The 23815-nt window shown below is 44.4% G+C and overlaps 1 protein-coding gene across 4 annotated transcripts; it reads left to right on the top strand.

Moving 5' to 3' along the window:
- Positions 1 to 8346: 8346 nt before the first annotated feature.
- LOC111838952 (uncharacterized) lies at positions 8347 to 15134 on the top strand. Of its 4 annotated transcripts, none has more exons than XM_072705942.1 (6): positions 10220 to 10386; positions 11164 to 11210; positions 12747 to 13079; positions 13343 to 13612; positions 14291 to 14329; positions 14763 to 15134. In XM_072705942.1, the coding sequence occupies exons 1-6, from the start codon at positions 10376 to 10378 to the stop codon at positions 14864 to 14866; spliced, it is 804 nt and encodes a 267-aa protein (XP_072562043.1). In that variant the 5' UTR covers positions 10220 to 10375; the 3' UTR covers positions 14867 to 15134. The 4 variants fall into 4 exon arrangements, with proteins under 4 accessions (XP_072562045.1, XP_072562044.1, XP_072562043.1 ...); XM_072705941.1 differs by having other exon boundaries at positions 10231 to 10386; positions 12723 to 13079; XM_072705944.1 differs by lacking the exons at positions 10220 to 10386; positions 11164 to 11210 and adding an exon at positions 8347 to 8363.
- The last annotated feature ends 8681 nt before the right edge of the window (positions 15135 to 23815 follow it).

Consider the following 23815-nt stretch of genomic DNA (forward strand, 5'->3'; position numbering starts at 1 on the left):
GCAGGCAGGCAGCCAGCAGTAGTATTATCGAACTGCAGCCTCCTGCCCAGTTTGCACTTAGGGCGCTGTGTGATTTGGGGGGGGGTGCAAAAGAGCACGTGATAAAAAATTTTTTTAAATGCCTCTGGTTGCATTCCGTAACGTTACATTTATCTATGCTAGTTTTAATATTTCACATTTAACATTTCACTGTGTGTTCTTGCTAAACAGACGCCAGCTACCTAGTTAGCAGCCAGATAACCCGTGCTACTGAAATGTTTGTAATATAAGTGAATTGATCAAATTTGTCTACTACTCAGCAGAATCTCACCTTGGGAGCCAGAACACCCAGAGCTAGCTTTGCTAAGGTTTTGCTTGAACAGCATTTGCCCTCAGCAGGAATTAAGATAAGAAAAAACTTTATTCATCCCAAGGGAGATTAGAGTTGAACTGAAATAATTGACACCTTGAGTTTCCTTCACCTTCTTGGAAATGATGTACCTTTGAACACCCACATGATAATTACCTCCACCAGTATGTTGTTGCAATGTTTTCATATAGAAAGTGAAAGACATTTGTAAGTGTCTTCAGCCTTTATAAAGGCTTTACAGCTGATAACTCAGCACTGAGCCAGAAGCACCGGTGGATTCCCGGCTACCCAACAGCTGCTGACTTCACATCACTAGACCCTGACGTTCTATAGGAGCATCTAATGCACCTTCATGGCGAGAAGAAACACCACGCTGCCACCCAGCCTGAAATACGAGGCACTTTCAGCCATCACAGAATGCGAGGTACAGTCAATCCAGGGGTACCAGACGATGAACCCAGGCAAGCCAATGCCGGAACCTTTCAGCCCCCAGGATTTTGTCAACTTGGTGTCACTCAGACAGCAGACATTTCACGAAAGTATAATGCAGCTGGCAGATATGAACTGTTTGTATACGAGCGAAAGTCCCGCTGACAATGACTTGATTTGCACAGAACTTTTCGTGAATGAGGAAGACTTCTTCGATCCATGGTACGATTATGACTTCACTCACATAGACGATGGGACTGAACAGTTTAAACGGGGCAGCGAGCCCTACGCAAGGCCCTGTGGATGGAACCGAATTGCCCTGAAGGTCCGTGACAAATACCCAGATGGAAACAAATGGCTGGGAACAGGACCTGACTCCTGGTCCGTCTCCTACCACGGCACCTCAGTAGAGGGCGCCAAGGGAATCATCCAAAGTCACTACAAACCCGGCAATGGGATGGGTTATGGAAGGGGAGTCTACTCGACACCAGAAATAGTGGAGAGTGCCATTCGTCCTTACGGACTTCTACTCAGAGAAGTGCAACATCAAGCTTGATAATATAAATGTATGAGAACCATGAGTCATTCTATTAAAGAATTTTCAAAGACAAGGAATTCAAATTGTAGTACTGTACTGCCCCACAAAGGTAAAACACAGTAACTGCTCTGACAATGGAACTGAGAATAGCATCAAAGTTTTTAAGGTTCATTGTCCTTGAAAATGAGAAAGCACTCTTTCTGTTTCTTAAAATATTAGCTGAAGAATTAAGCAAGTGTCCCAAGACGTTTTGTGAGCTGTATATTAAATCAGAGGTGAAATAAATAGGGAAGAATACAAAAAGCTAGAAAGTTTGATCAGCGATAGTAGCACCAGTAGTAGTTGTTGTAGTAGTAACAATAATAATAATAGTTTATCCATCCATCCATCCATCCATCCATTTTCTCCCGCTTATCCGAGGTCGGGTCGCGGGGGCAGCAATCTCAGCAGGGAAACCCAGACTTCCCTCTCCCCGGCCACTTCATCCAGCTCCTCTGGGGGAATCCCGAGGCGTTCCCAGGCCAGCCGAGAGACATAGTCCCTCCAGCGTGTCCTGGGTCTTCCCCGGGGCCTCCTCCCAGTGGGACATGCCCGGAACACCTCACCAGGGAGGCGCCCAGGAGGCATCCTAATCAGATGCCCGAGCCACCTCATCTGACTCCTCTCAATGCGGAGGAGCAGTGGCTCTACTCTGAGGCCCTCCCGAATGACCGAGCTCCTCACCCTATCTCTAAGGGAGAGCCCAGCCACCCTGCGGAGGAAACTCATTTCGGCCGCTTGCACTCGCGATCTCGTTCTTTCGGTCACTACCCACAGCTCGTGACCATAGGTGAGGGTAGGAACGTAGATCGACTGGTAAATCGAGAGCTTTGCCTTTTGGCTCAGCTCCTTCTTCACCATGACAGACCGATGCAGCGCCCGCATCACTGCGGACGCCGCACCGATCCGCCTGTCGACCTCCCGCTCCATCATCCCCCCACTCGTGAACAAGACCCCGAGATACTTAAACTCCTCCACTTGGGGAAGGATCCCATCCCCGACCCGGAGAGAGCATTCTACCCTTTTCCGGCTGAGGACCATGGTCTCGGATTTGGAGGTGCTGATTCTCATCCCAGCCGCTTCACACTTGGCTGCGAACTGTCCCAGCGAGAGCCGAAGGTCACGGTCTGATGAAGCCAACAGGACCACATCATCTGCAAAAAGCAGAGACCTAATCCTGAGGTCACCAAACCGGACACCCTCAACGCCCTGGCTGCGCCTAGAAATTCTGTCCATAAAAGTTATGAACAGAATCGGTGACAAAGGACAGCCCTGACGGAGTCCAACCCTCACCGGAAACAAGTCCGACTTATTGCCGCTCATGCGGACCAGACTCTGGCACCGGTCATACAGGGACCGAACAGCCCTTAAAAGGAAGCCCGGCACCCCATACTCCCGGAGCACCCCCCACAGGACTGCCCGAGGGACACGGTCGAATGCCTTCTCCAAGTCCACAAAACACATGTAGACTGGTTGGGCAAACTCCCATGAACCCTCCAGAACCCTGCGGAGAGTATAGAGCTGGTCCACTGTTCCACGGCCGGGGCGAAAACCACACTGCTCCTCCTGAATCCGAGGTTCGACAATCCAGCGGACCCTCCTCTCCAGAACCCCCGAATAGACCTTACCAGGGAGGCTGAGGAGTGTGATCCCCCTATAGTTGGAGCACACCCTCTGGTCCCCCTTCTTGAAGAGGGGGACCACCACCCCGGTCTGCCACTCCAGAGGCACTGCCCCCGATGTCCACGCGATGCTGCAGATGCGTGTCAACCAAGACAGCCCTACAGCATCCAGAGCCTTCAGGAACTCTGGGCGGATCTCATCCACCCCCGGGGCTCGGCCACCGAGGAGCTTTTTAACCACCTCAGCGACCTCCGCCCCCGAGATAGGGGAGCCCACACCCAAGTCCCCATACTCTGCTTCCACATCGGAAGGCGTGTCGGTGGGATTGAGGAGGTCTTCGAAGTATTCCTTCCACCGACCCAAAACGTCCCGGGTTGAGGTCAGCAGCACCCCATCCCCACCATAAACAGTGTTGATGTTGCACCGCTTTCCCACTCGGAGCCGCCGGATGGTGGACCAGAATCGCCTCGAAGCCATCCGGAAGTCGTTTTCCATGGCCTCACCAAACTCCTCCCAAACCCGAGTTTTTGCCTCAGCGACCGCCGAAGCCGCATCCCGCTTGGCCTGCCGGTACCCGTCAGCTGCCTCTGGAGTCCCACAGGCTAAATAGGCCCGATAGGACTCCTTCTTCAGCTTGACGGCATCCCTCACCACTGGTGTCCACCAGCGGGTTCGCGGATTGCCGCCGCGACAGGCACCGACTACCTTACGGCCACAGCTCCGGTCAGCCGCCTCCACAATGGAGGCACGGAACATGGCCCATTCGGACTCAATGTCCCCCGCCTCCCCCGGGACATGGGAAAAGTTCTGCCGGAGGTAGGAGTTGAAACTCCTCCTGACAGGGGATTCAGCCAGACGTTCCCAGCAGACCCTCACTATACGCTTGGGCCTGCCAGGCCTGGCCGGCTTCCTCCCCCACCAGCGGAGCCAACCCACCACCAGGTAGTGATCAGTTGACAGCTCCGCCCCTCTCTTCACCCGAGTGTCCAAGACATGCGGCCGCAAGTCCGACGACACGACTACAAAGTCGATCATCGAACTGCGGCCTAGGGTGTCCTGGTGCCAAGTGCACATATGAACACCCTTATGCCTGAACATGGTGTTCATTATGGACAATCCGTGGCGAGCACAGAAGTCCAACAACAGAACACCACTCGGGTTCAGATCGGGGGGGCCGTTCCTCCCAATCACGCCACTCCAGGTCTCACTGTCATTGCCCACGTGAGCATTGAAGTCCCCTAGCAGAACAAGAGAGTCCCCAGAAGGAATGCTCTCCAACACCCCTTCCAGAGACTCTAAAAAGGGTGGGTACTCTGAACTGCCGCTCGGCGCATAAGCGCAAACAACAGTCAGAACCCGTCCCCCCACCCGAAGGCGAAGGGAGGCTACCCTCTTGTCCACCGCGGTAAACCCCAATGTACAGGTGCCCAGCCAGGGGGCAATAAGTATGCCCACCCCCGCTCGGCGCCTCTCCCCGCAGGCAACTCCAGAGTGGAAAAGGGTCCAACCCCCTTCAAGGAGACTGGTTCCAGAGCCCAAGCCGTGCGTCGAGGTGAGCACCACTATATCTAGCCGGAATTTCACAACCTCGCGCACCAGCTCAGGCTCCTTCCCCATCAGAGAGGTGACATTCCATGTCCCAAGAGCTAGCTTCTGCAGCCGAGGATCGGACCACCAAGGTCCCCGCCTTTGGCCACTGCCCAGCTCACAATGCACCCGACCCCTATGGCCCCTCCTACGGGTGGTGAGCCCATTGGAAGGGGGACCCACGTGCCTTGTTCGGGCTGTGCCCGACCAGGCCCCATGGGTATAGGCCTGGCCACCAGACGCTCGCCATCGAGCCCCAACCCCAGGCCTGGCTCCAGGGGGGGGCCCCGGTGACCCGCGTCCAGGCAAGGGAAAACGTGTTTCCATAATTTTTTTCATCATATGGGGTCTTTTGAGCCGAACTTCGTCTGGTTCCTCACCCCGGACCTGTTTGCCTTGGGTGACCCTACCAGGGGCATAAAGCCCTGGGCAACTTAGCTCCTGGGATCACTGGAACACGCAAACCCCTCCACCACGATAAGGTGTCGGCTCCAGGAGGGGAATAAAATAGTTTATTAATAATAATAATAATAATAATAATAATAATAATAATGTGTCTAAGACTTCTAACTGTTGAACTGCTCATGATAGAATATTCCGGAACTAAGAGGCCAGGAACAGGGTTCTTACACCTTTTCCAACTTCAAATTCCAGCACTTTTCAAGCACTTTCAAGGTGCATTTTTATGCTTTTCCAGCACCTAACAACCGCGGTAAATTACGTTTATATATACTGTATGTACTTTTTCACATTTAAATCCATTGTGCTATTAAAAAAAAACACAATATGACATTTCAACTTAAATTGTTGAATACTTTCGCGTGAATTACACGATCAATAACAAATTGGCAAGGAAGTGCCCTTTAGACTGTTATCGTGCATTCCATTTGCCCTAGGAACTCGGCTTCCGAGTTTCGAAGCCGGAAGTGATGACATGCGCGCTCCCATTTCTCGGAGATCCGAGAATATCTCGGATAACGCAGAGGATCCCGAGTTCAGAATCGAAGATGGCTGCGCCCTTTATCAACAGAAGGGAAAGTTGTAGCTTTATCCTGTTTAAGCACTACTTCTCATTTGTGGCTCATTAAATCGGTCGCACACACTATATCGTCCAATTTATCTGTGGACGTGTTGCTACGGAGTTTTATACGTGAAGCACCGCGCGTAATGTGTTATCAAGTGATATTGGTAACAATGGCTACCAATTAACCGTTCTAGAATTGGATTTCATGATTAGTCGGATTATTTGTCGGATTTAAGGTAGTTCGGGCTAATTGTAAGTGAACGAAGATAAAGGCCATTTAAACTGAGGTACCTTAAATCCGACAAGTTGTCCGGCTAAGCAAAAAATCTTGCTTTTTCCATATGGATCCATGGTATTGCTACTATATCCGACTCGGTTTTCCCGAGTTTTTAGCGGATGTGACGTAATATCGGAATCCGAAAATCGGATCCCGAGGCAAATGGAATGCACGATTACACCACTACAGCCACAAGCGCGGACTCGAGCGGAGTTATTTTCGTTACGTGCAAAATGCATTTTTAGCTAAAAGGAAAACTACTCCGTAAGATAACGAATTATTATGAAAGCAATGCAATTTCAAATTCAAGCAGATTCAAGCACATTGTCCAAAATCCAAGCACTTTTCTAACCTTGAAAACACTATATTAAAAATCAAGCATTTTCCAGGATTTCCAGCACCCGTACGAACCCTGCAGGAAGCTCTTTTTCACGCCGCTGCAGCCATGATCGGGACTGATCACCACTGAAAGACATTACTGATTGCTGTGAGGTCTGTGGAGTCCTTGAGTCTGTTGGGTTTTTGAGCCCTTAACCCTGAAAACTGCTTCAGGGGTGCTACATACATGGCTGATCCCAAGTGGCATTCTCACCTCATTATGTGGGTCTTATCTGAGAGCGTAGGAGAAAGTCTGATTCTGGGAGGGGATACAAGTTAATTATTAATAACTTTAATTATTAATAATTTAAATGCAAAGATCTTTTTTTTGGGGGGGGGGGTTGACAAATGGAGCCAAATTAAGTACTGGGGGATACAAGAGCCTCCTGCCCCCCCTGGGTTCTATGCTCCACTTGCAGAATAAGATCACCAAAGACAACCAAATACCAAATAATTAATCTTTGTACCTGTTCTTCTTCAAATGGCAAATAAATTGTTGTTGATGTTTTTGTTGTTGTTATAGGTATTATTAGTATTAGCAGTAATAGTATTAGAGGTCGACCGATATGGGTTTTTCAATAGCCGATGCCGATGACGATATTTAGGAGTCAGGGTCAGCCGATGGCCGATATATGCTGCCGATATTTTTTGCCCGAAAATTGGACGTTTTCCCCTCTATTTGCATGACAAAATATCACATTAATAATAACAAACGATACACAAAATTTCTCAACTTAGCATTTATTGAATACTGACTTGTGTAAATTTAATTATAAACTTAAATAACAAAAACACAATACAACTTATAAACAACTTAAACTTATAAACAATAAAGATAGCAGCATCAGAATCTCTTTAGCAGCAAACTCATTCTTCAGCTTCCAAGCTCACCAGTCTGCTGCAGATATTGCACCTGGCTTTTCCTGGTGTTGGCTTTGTGAAATGCTGCCATACAGGATTTGATTTTTGTTCAGCCATCAGACAGCAATTACTAAAACAGAAGAATAAATGCAAGGTTAGAATTTTTATTATAGTACCTTCATCTTCAATTCATTCTACAATTCCAGTATTCCATGCACATTAAAACAATTACACTCTAATACATTTTGAAGAAAAAAAAAACTAGTGATCCCGGAAAATAAAATAAAATAACTGTCGTCCTTGCATACAAGGCTGTGCAATACAACATAAGCCCCTAGTGATTGTGACGTTGTCTACGTATAAGTACGTATAAAGGATAGACATGTTTAATGAGGAAACTAACTGCGCAAAGTCATGCACTTTTTATCTAGACGTCTGACAAATTGTTTGAATCTCCGGTCTCAAATGAAAAAAAGTTGCACAGAAGGACCATTGTCAGCATCAGCTCAAGTAAATGGTAACCACGCTTTCGAACAAACACTTTTCTCCGCCATGCATTGTTCTTAGCAGCTCTGTGTCTCCGAGGACGGCGCTGTCTGTGATCAGGGCAGAGTAACGCAACTCTCACATACGCTGCATTATTTGAGAGCTGCCTGCTCCACCCCACACACTCACAGAGTGAAACTCTCCGACACAAGAAAAAAAACATAACTGATAGCATCGGGCTGATATGGTAATAATTAAAATGTTAACAATTAAAATGATTTTTAACGATTAAAAAACGTCTGTGAGCCCACCAATAAGCGCACAAAACGAACTCTATTAGAATCAATGATCCTTAATGTTACCTGTAAGCTACAGTTGGTTGAAGGCTCATTATCATTACCCCAGTTCCCAATAGCGTAATTCGCGTTCTCTTTTAAAGCAACATTTCATAGCAAACTACTTAAATAAACAGGTCATTGAAAGATCAGAATTTAAGCCTTACCGTTCTATCCCAGGACTCTTCCAAAACTTCTGGCTGTGGTCCTGCACAAGGCAGCATGGGTCACGTGTTCCACAGCAACAATAACACTGGGCTGCCCGCAGACGTGCCTGTTTGAAAATCGGCGTAGTGCACTCGGATATCGGCCGATGCCGATACATTAAAAAATGCTAAATACCTGCAGGGTGGCAGAGCTTGTAGACCAGCAGAGCGATCAGCAGAGAACCTGCTGGGGTCACAGCAGCCAGAAGAGTCCAGCACACAGGAAATGAGGTCTGTGACGTCGGACCTGCAGCAAAAACCGCAAACTGGGGAGCCACTAATTTGTGAACAACTCCCTGAAAAACAGAAGCTCAGTGCATAGTAGACATTGCCCATAGTGTGTCTGCCCAAGACTGGCAGCCCATCCAGAACACGTCGCCCCAGCTGGGAACAGGCTCCAGGCTCACCATGTACTGGGCAAGTGGTTGAAAGAAGGATGGTTATATTGACTTTATTACACTGATGTGGGAGGAAACCCAAAATAATACAGGGAGAGGGTGTGCACCTGTACACCAACAGGCCAGATTCAAACCCCCAACCCTGGGCCACAGCGCCACCCAGTGAGAAGCTGTGACATCTGCAAACTGATGCACTATATTCACTATAATACAAAGAGCATTGCAGTAAAACACAGAGTTCTGTGTTTTTTAAAGGATTGAGGTAGATGAAGTCATGTCTATATCCATCCATCCATTTTCAAAACCCACTTGTACAATGCAGGGTGCTGGGGGTCTGGAGCCTATCAATGGGTGCAAGACAGGAAATAACCCCAGATGGGGCTCTAACCAATTGCAGGACGCACACCATTCACACCTACAGACAATCTGGCTACTTCAATTGACCTCAGCATGTTTTTGTTCTGTGGAGGGGAACCTAGAGCACCCAGAGCAAACCCCATGATGACACAGGGAGAACTTGCCAAATTCACGAACATGGAGCCAGGAGGCTTGAAATGTAATATACACAAACAATGCATGCATCTGGGGTATGAGGCTCAGCTAGTTAGGACATTGTCCCTATAAGCAGGTGTTTGTTGGTTCAAATCCCATGTCTTGCAGCGGGATTTCACTTGGAGCACAGCCACTATCCCTAATTGCTCCAGGGACTGGCTGACCATGCTTTCTCAATTTTGTGCCACTTTGGATAAAAGTTTATGATAAATAAATGGGCACAACCTATTGCACTGTTGCACTTTACACTTAGCCTGTCTTACTCTTAAGACACGTCTTACTGTCATCTCTTCTATTCATTCTTTTATCGCACTGTTTTTGCACTGTATGCACGTTTCGCAAACTTGCACTTTATGTAGTCCTGTGTTGATGAAGTGTTATATGTAGCACCACGGTCCTGGAGGAATGCTGCCTCGTTTCACTATGTACTGTATTACTGTATATGGTTGAAATGACAATGAAAAGCCACCACCACCACAAACGTATCACCTTCTGAAAAGCAGCTTACCTGAAAAAGTTAGGTGCTCCCCTGAACCAAAGACCAGCCTTCCATGGTGTCGTACACTGCAGAAATAGATCCCCAGGTCTGCTTCACTGACTTCCTTGATCCGTAGATTTATGAGGCCTGTCCAATTGTCTTTAATGGATGTGAAGCGGTCTCCCTCATTGAATGTGTCCGACGTTGCGTTGCCCAAAATTGTTTTTGAGACCACCTGCATAGTGATTTCCTCTGAGCGCTGTCGGATCCATGTGATCTCAGAGGGGATTGTGAAGTTGCAGGGCAGAGCTACCGTACTTCCAGGCAAAACCTGGCGCAGAGCATCCAGTGCTGAGGGCAAAACCCCAGTGGAGACCCCTAAGCAGACAGAAACAGAGAATAAACATTCAAATATCCATATACCTATCCAATGACAGTAGCTGATTATACAAATTATTTACTTACACCAAATAAGAAGGGTAAGATTAAAACGCATGTAAGTCATGTCTTTTTTTAAAGACCACAGCCGCGATTGTGGTGAAGTTACTGCATGAGTGCCCTTTGTATAACTTTGTGTTTTTTCTATAGAACACGGAAGTGGTTAACTGAAGCGTTTTATGTGTAGTTTAGGACCACCAGCCCAAAATGCATTATTAACTTGCAGTTCTAGTTAATAAGCACGGAAAGCGGTAGGCGGATTCTTTAAATATCGTATAGGTTTCGTTTTCTCTGTACGCTATACGCTTCCCTTTAAAACACGGGCACTATGTAGCTGGTAAGCCTCCCTCTGGAAGAAATACGACGCGCAGGACGGCATGATGTCCAGGTAGAATCGCTATTATCTTTAATGCTTGTCGGTTTGAGGTACCGTGAAAATAAATGCTTTGTTTACCAAGCCATGAAACTGAACATATATACAAGATTTTTATTAGCCTATATGATTGAATCGTTGTACAGATTTCACAAAAAATGTATTTATGTATATTTTTTCGCACGAATACATTTCATTTTATTAACTGTAATGAATGAAATGTCAAGTATGTTCATCAAATGTAAATTTTATAATTCCAAATGATTTACATGAATTTACTTCAGTGAAACAATTATTTTGCATTGTTTTTTTTTTTAAATCTATGATGCACTTCGATATTGTTAGAATATAATTTAAATATATAAGTGGCAGTGCTTTAATGTACAAAATATACAAATAATTACAAGTAAATGTTCTACATGCGGTTTAAATCCCATTCACTGTTTTCGTAAGTCTTTAGTTTCGTAAACTTTAGTTACAGCTTTGCGGTATGGCTCGGGTACCGCTCGGTTCGTGGTAGAAAAGCGTGATTAGTTTCTAATGCTTCTGCCCCTGACAGCTGGTCCATAACACATTTCGTAGGCGTGCGTTCAGTTCCGATTCTTCCGCTAATCGAAACTCACGGAATTGAATCTTTCCACTGAAACGAAACTCGTACCTCGAGCGCTATCGTTTTTGTCGTTATCGTTTTTTGAGACTGTTACCACATTTCGTGAATAAAATTGTACTTTATCAGTATTAAAACTTAAAATGTTGCACATACTAATATATGTGTCTCACACACCTTTTTAGGTTTTTGGTTCTCCACATTCTGTTCCTCGACTTTTATGCGATGATTGGTGAGCAATACTCTTTTAACAAAACGCAATATGAAAGACAGCTAATGTTTTAATGGTGTCGTTAATATGTTGAGGTGGCACCGTAGTGCCTGTGTGGAGGTTCTGTGTTCTGCCCTGTTCTCCTTAAGCCCCTCAAATTCTCCTCTCCTCCGCATGCTTTTCTTCAAGGTTCTCCACTTTCCCCTTGCAGTGCAATTGTATGTGATTTAGGTTATTTTGCAATTAATATGTGAGTGTGTGTATGAATGTTTTCCCTCCCCTGTGGGGCCACCCCTGCCATGTGGCCTGTGCTTTCTGGGATCCCTGCAAAGTGATTATGGAAAATGGATGGATGAGTAGACGCATCATGGAAGTGCGGCATGCCGTGCATGAAATGAAGGCGACGATCCACTTAGGGCTCCAAGCAGGGGCGGATTAACGCACAGGCTATATATGGCTTAAGCCTAGGGGCCCCACGTGTGCCAACCTGCAAGGGGGCCCCCATTGGTGCGGAGGGGGGTGGGGTTGGGGGGCCCACAGACTACTGTAGCCTAGGGGCCTCTGTACACCTTAATCCACCCCTGGCTCCAAGAGACACAGGATTTATTAAAAAAAAAAAAAAACAACACAAAAACAATATTACAGAAACAAAGGACAACGAGGGGTCATAATCAAATGGGGAAACACTGAGTCAGATAACTAAACAGAACTTAGGACACTGAACTAACAAGAAGTCTAAAGAACAGGTAAGGGAATGAAGCAAGACCAGGAACAGGACTATAAACTGAACCAGACAAATGCAGCACCTCACACACATATTCTAACACAATGACCCACTGGGGAGATGAACTAAGGCAGGAACTTAAATACACACCGAAACCAGGGAAAACAAGGGACTGGTGTAACTCAAAATCAATTATCAAATCGGGGGGGAGAGCAGAAACAACGATGTGCGTGATGTGCGTCTGGTGTCTTGGTCCCTGAGTTCCCTGTCCATACCCCCATGCCTGGAGTGCATGCCTCGGCGGGGGGGGGGGGCAACCCGTCTCACCCCTGTCATGGCCCTAACAAGCCACACCTCTTACTTGTCTTACGTCTCATTCCTAACCCTTATATATATATCATTAGCACCCTCGTTAGTCCCATATATACCTGCTTAGTCCTGTGCTCTCCAGTTCAGTCTCTCCTCTTGTTGCCTGTGCCCTTCCCTGAGTTAGCTTGACTGTTTTGACCCCTTGCGATCCTGTTTGTTTCTCTGTTCTCATATCGTAGCTAGCTAGTTAGCGGAACATAAGGAACGTGTTTATGTAATATTTAGTGTGGTAATTGTTTGCGGCCAACAGGGGACCCTCAAACCTTAGGGGGGCCCACACAAACTTGTGGCTTGAATGGCGACAAACACTGCCGCATCAGTTAAGATAAGATAAGATAAGATACTTAATGATCCCAGGGGGATATTCTTGAATATATAAAACTCATATAGAGTCATACAAAATCCCAATCCACTTTACCACTGTCACGCTATGCTTTCAGCCTCCTGGTCTGTCCCCATGTCAGTGTTAGTTCAAGTCGGCGACATTGCCACCCTCCCCTGTAATTGGACAACCCAGAGAGGGATGACCCGGTCACTTTCTGTAAACAACCCACATCTTCAGTGGCAGACGCCCGAGGAGACGGTCTTCGAGCAGAAAGGGAGCATCACTTTCCAAGGCATCGGGTATGAAGGCAGGGTGGAGATGCTCCAGGACATGCTGTTTGAAGGGGACTGCTCCCTGAAGCTGAGGGAGGCAAGGTTCACAGACGCTGGACTCTATGAGAGCTTCCTTATAACCGAGCACAAGAGGAGGATGATGAGGAGTTTCATAAAAAGTGTGCAGCTGACAGTCACAGGTACACAGGGCATTCACGGTATAGTAATACACCTCTGTTCTGTGTATCCCTTTATGATGTCACATGCAAATACTGTAGCTGATTGGCTGCTGTCTGGGTGGTCATTACTGTCAATTAATAAACATATGAATTGATACATTTATAAAATCAGGGGAGTACAATGAAAAATCATTATCTAGTCTCCTAGTCCCTCCTTTTGAAGACATTGCTAATGTGCATCACAGCACAATAAAGTCTCTAATTCTTTCTCCTACTCCCTACAGACCATAAGTCTAGTCAGACTCTGCTAGTTGGACAGGACTTCTCCCTCAGCCTCTACACCTCGCAGGCATCCACCGTGATTTTCCAGGCATCCAAGGATCAAGAGGAAGCCACCAAGTGGGAGAGGGGCAATGCTCAGGGCAGCAAGTGGCGCATGGAGGCCGGTGACAGGAAGCTGATCCTCCCACGACTGAAGCGGAGTGACGCGGGAATGTACAAGGTTCTGGATGCGGATGGTTTGGCCATTAGCACCACACTGCTCATCGTGCAAGGTGAGATTTTTCAGCCGATATAGAAAATTCTGAAGTATACGCGTTGTCAATGTGTATGGGGGGGATGTGCTAAATCAGATTTGGGATCAGTGCCCATATCTGAGAGTTTATGGGTTCAAATCCCATGACTGACATGGTTGGGTTTTAACTCTAATTATTCCAGGAATACTGGCGGACCATGCTTTCTTACCCAAAGAAACTCACACTTACAAGTTGCCCATAGAGTGAATGTGTGAGTGTGTAGAGGCCTTATGTTGCTTTGAATAGGATTGAGACTCACTGCAGCCTTGTACTGGATAAGCAGCTGGAAGTGGGCTGGATGCAACATTTATATACTGTCAGAATGTTTTTTTTTCATATATTTTTTCCATTTTTTATCTTTGAGAGTACAATTACGTGTCACTGGGGCTGTACCCTCAAGGGTCTGCCAATTGTACCCTAGCTGTAGGTAAATTCTTTTAAAGTACAGAAATGGACTCTGAGCAACATTTTTGTACCATTGGGGGTAGAATATCAATGTTGAGGAACAAAACCAGGGATGCACCCATTATTCGGACAGTGTGGTTAATAATATAGCTGTATGTTTTACTGTTCTAACAAAATTCTACACAATTCTAAATAAACAGGAATCTGCTCTTCAAAACATCCCCAAACTTTGTACTTTATTTCATTCTATAGAGCCTGGTCCCAATGAAACTGAAGCACATGGAGCGAGAGGTGAGTGAAAGTTATCAGATAGCTATTACATATGGAAATGAACCATGATGTGATATATAAATCACAGTCCACTGGATAGAAAAAAAATCTACAAAGATAAAAAGAGCATATCATTGTGAGAGTCATTGTGTGTGTTTTTCATTTTCCCTCAACAAATATCAGGTCTTACCTTATTAAATGTATAACATTTTACACATATCTAAAATGATTATTATAATCGATGCAGGTTCTCTACATGGCTCATGTAGTCTTGGCTTCTGGCTGTATAAATATCGAGCGCATTCGTATGTTGGCCAACAACGGACAGCTTTGTGTTTGTGTTGCATAGTGCTAATGCTAATCGACAGGCCCTGTTTTGTAGCCAAGTACACACAGCCACAAACGTTCTTAAAGTTAACCCAGGTTTCCCAATATGGTCTGTTTCTCTTCCTAGATGCTGACAGGGGTGTTTTCTCTAAAGGCATCATGGTGACTGTCAGCACTTCTCTGGTGTCTCTGCTCGTCTCCAGCTCAATATTTCTTCATCTTGTCTTGTAGCATCGTGCCTTTTTCCATAAGTGTTATTTATGCTGCTCTGGGTTTGTTTCCTGCTTGTGTCTCATGTGATACCTCTAGCAGTGCTCTGTATGCAACATGGTTACATCAATCCCACCTGTACTACTTATCAGCATGAGTGAGATGCTTTATGCTGTTATTACCATGTATAAAGTCCAATATGCCTATTCTGTGATAAACACCCAATATGTCTCAAAATCACCAACAAATCTTAACCATCGGAAACGTTTTTGTAAACACATTAACTCATTTAAATTTAATTATATATATATATATATATATATATATATATATATATATATATATATATATACACAGTATATATATATCAATTAACTATGAGGCACACTTTTATTTATGGAAATAATTTAAATGAGCGCTGTATAGCTGGATATAAATCCAAAATTATATTTTCTCTGCTTTATGTTTACTAATACTAAAAGAAATATACTGTTCAGCATAATTTTTCCAAAATTTCCAATGACCTCAGAGTTTTGTGTCAAGAGTTGTGGACTTTTTCTGGTGTAAAACAAAAACATGATGTCATTAGAAAAAGCTTTTCATAATATGTCAGAAAGTTAACATTGCAATAGAGAAATTATAATACTGTTATAATTATAATACTGAACTTTTAGGAATGTTCTTTTCATATCTAAATAAGCGTTCATGTTTTTGTGACTGATTCCACGAAAGGCCACTAGAGGGCTCTCATAGCCTGTTTTGCGATTCATCGTGGTCTTCGCTCACATGTCATCGGCAGCTGGATTTAGACTCCTACTGAAAGCATTAACTATGTGTTAACTATGGGGACTTTTAACTCTTCTGTGTGTGATGTGCAAGATCAAAGTAGGCTACTTTGATGGCATTCTCTGCATAACATGTCAATAACAAATATGACCAAACTCATTTAGCCTATTACTGTTTCGGCTTAATGTCATATGTTCATGCCATACGCATCGCTGAAGTCCCCAAACGTACATCATTAGCAAATACTCTCTACACAACAAAATACAGTGTGACTGTAAACTATTTTGAAGCACTATGGTGGGAACATTTAAGGTAGTTATTAAAAATGTCAACTTTATCAGTTATTAACGGCTAGGGTTACCTGCCTTGTATATTTTAGGCTTACCTGGGGTTAAAGGGCATGATGCTGCTGTTTATTTCTTTGAATTCTTTTTTATGTTCTTAAACTTGTATGGTAGTCAAGAGCAATCCTATCCTAATGTTTATGGATAATTTTAGATTAGGAAGAAACGTTTCAAAATTCAGATCAGATTAATGTTGTAACATTTCTTTAATTTATGACGTTTTCAGTAATCCCGTGCTAACTGAATAATCTAAATAATTGATAACTAAATAATCTTAATGACGTAATCAATAATAGAGTCAAACATGAACAGCATATCCCAAGCAGTTTGTCTGTGCCACCATGGTTTGCTGTGCTGCACGGGATGACTCAGTCGATCAGGAAATGGAGTAGAAATGTATGATGAGGAGAAAAAACGGTTCTCTGAAGTTAACAGGAGAAATTTAACTAACTAAAGATTGCAAAAATGGAGGCAATTATATTCAAATACTGCATTTGCACATTTTTACAAAGACCACACCTGGGAAGTTTCTTGTTTGGTTCAATAAAAACCAGGAACGCGGAGAGGCTTGCAAAACCCAGGAAGCGGAGATCACATGCTCCAATATTATATGTAACTAATCCTTAAATCCCGCCACCCTGAAAAAAAATCATGTTTACAGGTATTTCTCTCTAATTCTACAATGTTGGATAAATGAGCATTAAGACAACGTAATTTACAATTTCGTGGTTAATGTTAGGTGTGGCTAACTTTATCCAGTACAGTAAAACCTCGAATTGCACTAAACTGCCCCCCTGCCACGGATTGTTAGTTACTGTAATGTAGGGCTGCTTTATTTGTTTAATCGTCCAGTCTGTGAAGAGATTTTTTAGGGTGGCACATGCCCCTGAGGCTATCCCATTAGGGGGCGCGCCCCCAAGTTTGGGAACCACTGCGCTACAGTAATGCTATTCTTCTTGACAATGCTCGTCTGTGCAAGAAGGGACTGATTTACTTGAAAGACATTTTTGATATGTTGTTGAATCCATTCTGCTGATTTTTTTCTTGTATTCTGTCCTATTATAATACAATGCGGCATTTAACTTCATACTCAGCACCGTCACCCCTGGAAATGATCTGACATCGAACCACAGACCAAAAGAAATCAAAAGTCACCAAAATTTCACCACTCACTCTAAACCCTGTGTGTACATTATAGCTAACAAGTCCTTTTGCAAGTCGCCCAGCCAGAAGCTCCCCCAACTCTGGCTGGGAAAATCCTACAGTACATGCACCAAACTTGCACCAGTTAGTCATATTTGTCCCTTATTGATGCTGTACAAATTACTTCGGGTTGGGACATAAGGCCGAGATTCTATCTGGGGAGGGCATTTCTTAGCAGGCCACCCTGCCACAGAATGCCCCCCCTGTCTAATCTGGCTGGGAAAATCATAAATGCATTGATATTTGTCCTTTATTTATGCTGTAGAAATTATTTTGGGCTGGACCATAAGGCAGCGTTTCTCAAACTTATTTGTCCTGGGGACCAGTCATGTCAGGCTTTGGGACTGCAGGGCCCTGCATAAACGACTGCCCCCACCCAGTAGGGGCTTACGTCCAACTGAGAGAAATATGTCCAATTACAGCTCCTGTAAATTGGAGCTGTTAGCCCTTAAGTGGGCTGTAACTAGCAAGTTCTGAGAGTATCTTCTTGACACAAAGTTTGTTGTCTTTACTGACAATAATCTGCTGAGTTACTTACAGACAGCTAAATTTGGGGCCACAGAGCACCGGCGGGCATCAGAGCTGGCAATGTTTAATTTTGAAATTTGATACCGCCCTGGCTCCACAAATAAAAACGTGGATGCATTGTCTAGGCTGCCCAATCCGGTTTTCATCGATGTTGTGGCCCAAGGCCTGACCATTCCTCCCACTTTATTAAGATCGAATGAGAGTTTGGTGTCAAGAGACCACTGTTTTACCAATACGGCAGAGGGTTGACTTAAACATTTTTGCAGACGGCAGATCTAGTTATTGGACCATTCAGTCGTCTTTAGAAGTAAAGTTCATTGCTTGCTAAATCAGAACTTTGAATTGATGTTTGGACAGGAGGTGCGACTGCCGGTGGATTTTCTTTTGGGCCATGCGGAGGAGGAAATGGATCAGGTGCACACTCATGATTGGGTGAAGCAACATCAGGATAACCTTATGGTGATCTATGCACATGCACGGGGTCAATTGATTTTGGCAGCAGAGCACCTTAATCAACAGGTGGCCCCTTCAGCAAGCCAGCCGCTGGCTCCAGGCATGTTAGTCCATAGAAGGAACCACCCTTTGGGCCGTCATAAGATCCAGGACTTTTGGGACCCAGTGGTTTATAGAGTAAAACATTAGGGGGGGAGTAAGGTGGGAGGGTATATAGTATATGCCCAATGGATGGAGTCGAACCAGAAAGAAACATCAATGAGGCAGAACTACGAGTTACCCCAACCAGTGTGCATACAGGCTTCTCCCCTACCTCCTAGTGTATGGAGGAGTCCTCAAGATCGGGATGATATAAGGAGCAGTGCATGTTTGGTGGAACATTTAAGGTAGTTATTAAAAATGTCAACTTTATCAGTTATTAACGGCTAGGGTTACCTGCCTTGTATATTTTAGGCTTACCTGGGGTTAAAGGGCATGCTGCTGCTGTTTATTTCTTTGAATTCTTTTTTATGTTCTTAAACTTGTATGGTAGTCAAGAGCAATCCTATCCTAATGTTTATGGATAATTTTAGATTAGGAAGAAACGTTTCAAAATTCAGATCAGATTAATGTTGTAACATTTCTTTAATTTATGACGGTTTCAGTAATCCCGTGCTAACTGAATAATCTAAATAATTGATAACTAAATAATCTTAATGACGTAATCAATAATAGAGTCAAACATGAACAGCATATCCCAAGCAGTTTGTCTGTGCCACCATGGTTTGCTGTGCTGCACGGGATGACTCAGTCGATCAGGAAATGGAGTAGAAATGTATGATGAGGAGAAAAAACGGTTCTCTGAAGTTAACAGGAGAAATTTAACTAACTAAAGATTGCAAAAATGGAGGCAATTATATTCAAATACTGCATTTGCACATTTTTACAAAGACCACACCTGGGAAGTTTCTTGTTTGGTTCAATAAAAACCAGGAACGCGGAGAGGCTTGCAAAACCCAGGAAGCGGAGATCACATGCTCCAATATTATATGTAACTAATCCTTAAATCCCGCCACCCTGAAAAAAAATCATGTTTACAGGTATTTCTCTCTAATTCTACAATGTTGGATAAATGAGCATTAAGACAACGTAATTTACAATTTCGTGGTTAATGTTAGGTGTGGCTAACTTTATCCAGTACAGTAAAACCTCGAATTGCACTAAACTGCCCCCCTGCCACGGATTGTTAGTTACTGTAATGTAGGGCTGCTTTATTTGTTTAATCGTCCAGTCTGTGAAGAGATTTTTTAGGGTGGCACATGCCCCTGAGGCTATCCCATTAGGGGGCGCGCCCCCAAGTTTGGGAACCACTGCGCTACAGTAATGCTATTCTTCTTGACAATGCTCGTCTGTGCAAGAAGGGACTGATTTACTTGAAAGACATTTTTGATATGTTGTTGAATCCATTCTGCTGATTTTTTTCTTGTATTCTGTCCTATTATAATATAATGCGGCATTTAACTTCATACTCAGCACCGTCACCCCTGGAAATGATCTGACATCGAACCACAGACCAAAAGAAATCAAAAGTCACCAAAATTTCACCACTCACTCTAAACCCTGTGTGTACATTATAGCTAACAAGTCCTTTTGCAAGTCGCCCAGCCAGAAGCTCCCCCAACTCTGGCTGGGAAAATCCTACAGTACATGCACCAAACTTGCACCAGTTAGTCATATTTGTCCCTTATTGATGCTGTACAAATTACTTCGGGTTGGGACATAAGGCCGAGATTCTATCTGGGGAGGGCATTTCTTAGCAGGCCACCCTGCCACAGAATGCCCCCCCTGTCTAATCTGGCTGGGAAAATCATAAATGCATTGATATTTGTCCTTTATTTATGCTGTAGAAATTATTTTGGGCTGGACCATAAGGCAGCGTTTCTCAAACTTATTTGTCCTGGGGACCAGTCATGTCAGGCTTTGGGACTGCAGGGCCCTGCATAAACGACTGCCCCCACCCAGTAGGGGCTTACGTCCAACTGAGAGAAATATGTCCAATTACAGCTCCTGTAAATTGGAGCTGTTAGCCCTTAAGTGGGCTGTAACTAGCAAGTTCTGAGAGTATCTTCTTGACACAAAGTTTGTTGTCTTTACTGACAATAATCTGCTGAGTTACTTACAGACAGCTAAATTTGGGGCCACAGAGCACCGGCGGGCATCAGAGCTGGCAATGTTTAATTTTGAAATTTGATACCGCCCTGGCTCCACAAATAAAAACGTGGATGCATTGTCTAGGCTGCCCGATCCGGTTTTCATCGATGTTGTGGCCCAAGGCCTGACCATTCCTCCCACTTTATTAAGATCGAATGAGAGTTTGGTGTCAAGAGACCACTGTTTTACCAATACGGCAGAGGGTTGACTTATACAAGCATTGCAGACGGCAGATCTAGTTATTGGACCATTCAGTCGTCTTTAGAAGTAAAGTTCATTGCTTGCTAAATCAGAACTTTGAATTGATGTTTGGACAGGAGGTGCGACTGCCGGTGGATTTTCTTTTGGGCCATGCGGAGGAGGAAATGGATCAGGTGCACACTCATGATTGGGTGAAGCAACATCAGGATAACCTTATGGTGATCTATGCACATGCACGGGGTCAATTGATTTTGGCAGCAGAGCACCTTAATCAACAGGTGGCCCCTTCAGCAAGCCAGCCGCTGGCTCCAGGCATGTTAGTCCATAGAAGGAACCACCCTTTGGGCCGTCATAAGATCCAGGACTTTTGGGACCCAGTGGTTTATAGAGTAAAACATTAGGGGGGGAGTAAGGTGGGAGGGTATATAGTATATGCCCAATGGATGGAGTCGAACCAGAAAGAAACATCAATGAGGCAGAACTACGAGTTACCCCAACCAGTGTGCATACAGGCTTCTCCCCTACCTCCTAGTGTATGGAGGAGTCCTCAAGATCGGGATGATATAAGGAGCAGTGCATGTTTGGTGGAACATTTAAGGTAGTTATTAAAAATGTCAACTTTATCAGTTATTAACGGCTAGGGTTACCTGCCTTGTATATTTTAGGCTTACCTGGGGTTAAAGGGCATGCTGCTGCTGTTTATTTCTTTGAATTCTTTTTTATGTTCTTAAACTTGTATGGTAGTCAAGAGCAATCCTATCCTAATGTTTATGGATAATTTTAGATTAGGAAGAAACGTTTCAAAATTCAGATCAGATTAATGTTGTAACATTTCTTTAATTTATGACGGTTTCAGTAATCCCGTGCTAACTGAATAATCTAAATAATTGATAACTAAATAATCTTAATGACGTAATCAATAATAGAGTCAAACATGAACAGCATATCCCAAGCAGTTTGTCTGTGCCACCATGGTTTGCTGTGCTGCACGGGATGACTCAGTCGATCAGGAAATGGAGTAGAAATGTATGATGAGGAGAAAAAACGGTTCTCTGAAGTTAACAGGAGAAATTTAACTAACTAAAGATTGCAAAAATGGAGGCAATTATATTCAAATACTGCATTTGCACATTTTTACAAAGACCACACCTGGGAAGTTTCTTGTTTGGTTCAATAAAAACCAGGAACGCGGAGAGGCTTGCAAAACCCAGGAAGCGGAGATCACATGCTCCAATATTATATGTAACTAATCCTTAAATCCCGCCACCCTGAAAAAAAATCATGTTTACAGGTATTTCTCTCTAATTCTACAATGTTGGATAAATGAGCATTAAGACAACGTAATTTACAATTTCGTGGTTAATGTTAGGTGTGGCTAACTTTATCCAGTACAGTAAAACCTCGAATTGCACTAAACTGCCCCCCTGCCACGGATTGTTAGTTACTGTAATGTAGGGCTGCTTTATTTGTTTAATCGTCCAGTCTGTGAAGAGATTTTTTAGGGTGGCACATGCCCCTGAGGCTATCCCATTAGGGGGCGCGCCCCCAAGTTTGGGAACCACTGCGCTACAGTAATGCTATTCTTCTTGACAATGCTCGTCTGTGCAAGAAGGGACTGATTTACTTGAAAGACATTTTTGATATGTTGTTGAATCCATTCTGCTGATTTTTTTCTTGTATTCTGTCCTATTATAATATAATGCGGCATTTAACTTCATACTCAGCACCGTCACCCCTGGAAATGATCTGACATCGAACCACAGACCAAAAGAAATCAAAAGTCACCAAAATTTCACCACTCACTCTAAACCCTGTGTGTACATTATAGCTAACAAGTCCTTTTGCAAGTCGCCCAGCCAGAAGCTCCCCCAACTCTGGCTGGGAAAATCCTACAGTACATGCACCAAACTTGCACCAGTTAGTCATATTTGTCCCTTATTGATGCTGTACAAATTACTTCGGGTTGGGACATAAGGCCGAGATTCTATCTGGGGAGGGCATTTCTTAGCAGGCCACCCTGCCACAGAATGCCCCCCCTGTCTAATCTGGCTGGGAAAATCATAAATGCATTGATATTTGTCCTTTATTTATGCTGTAGAAATTATTTTGGGCTGGACCATAAGGCAGCGTTTCTCAAACTTATTTGTCCTGGGGACCAGTCATGTCAGGCTTTGGGACTGCAGGGCCCTGCATAAACGACTGCCCCCACCCAGTAGGGGCTTACGTCCAACTGAGAGAAATATGTCCAATTACAGCTCCTGTAAATTGGAGCTGTTAGCCCTTAAGTGGGCTGTAACTAGCAAGTTCTGAGAGTATCTTCTTGACACAAAGTTTGTTGTCTTTACTGACAATAATCTGCTGAGTTACTTACAGACAGCTAAATTTGGGGCCACAGAGCACCGGCGGGCATCAGAGCTGGCAATGTTTAATTTTGAAATTTGATACCGCCCTGGCTCCACAAATAAAAACGTGGATGCATTGTCTAGGCTGCCCGATCCGGTTTTCATCGATGTTGTGGCCCAAGGCCTGACCATTCCTCCCACTTTATTAAGATCGAATGAGAGTTTGGTGTCAAGAGACCACTGTTTTACCAATACGGCAGAGGGTTGACTTAAACATTTTTGCAGACGGCAGATCTAGTTATTGGACCATTCAGTCGTCTTTAGAAGTAAAGTTCATTGCTTGCTAAATCAGAACTTTGAATTGATGTTTGGACAGGAGGTGCGACTGCCGGTGGATTTTCTTTTGGGCCATGCGGAGGAGGAAATGGATCAGGTGCACACTCATGATTGGGTGAAGCAACATCAGGATAACCTTATGGTGATCTATGCACATGCACGGGGTCAATTGACTTTGGCAGCAGAGCACCTTAATCAACAGGTGGCCCCTTCAGCAAGCCAGCCGCTGGCTCCAGGCATGTTAGTCCATAGAAGGAACCACCCTTTGGGCCGTCATAAGATCCAGGACTTTTGGGACCCAGTGGTTTATAGAGTAAAACATTAGGGGGGGAGTAAGGTGGGAGGGTATATAGTATATGCCCAATGGATGGAGTCGAACCAGAAAGAAACATCAATGAGGCAGAACTACGAGTTACCCCAACCAGTGTGCATACAGGCTTCTCCCCTACCTCCTAGTGTATGGAGGAGTCCTCAAGATCGGGATGATATAAGGAGCAGTGCATGTTTGGTGGAACATTTAAGGTAGTTATTAAAAATGTCAACTTTATCAGTTATTAACGGCTAGGGTTACCTGCCTTGTATATTTT

Source organism: Paramormyrops kingsleyae, chromosome 23 (assembly GCF_048594095.1).
Source record: "Paramormyrops kingsleyae isolate MSU_618 chromosome 23, PKINGS_0.4, whole genome shotgun sequence".
NCBI lineage: Eukaryota > Metazoa > Chordata > Actinopteri > Osteoglossiformes > Mormyridae > Paramormyrops > Paramormyrops kingsleyae.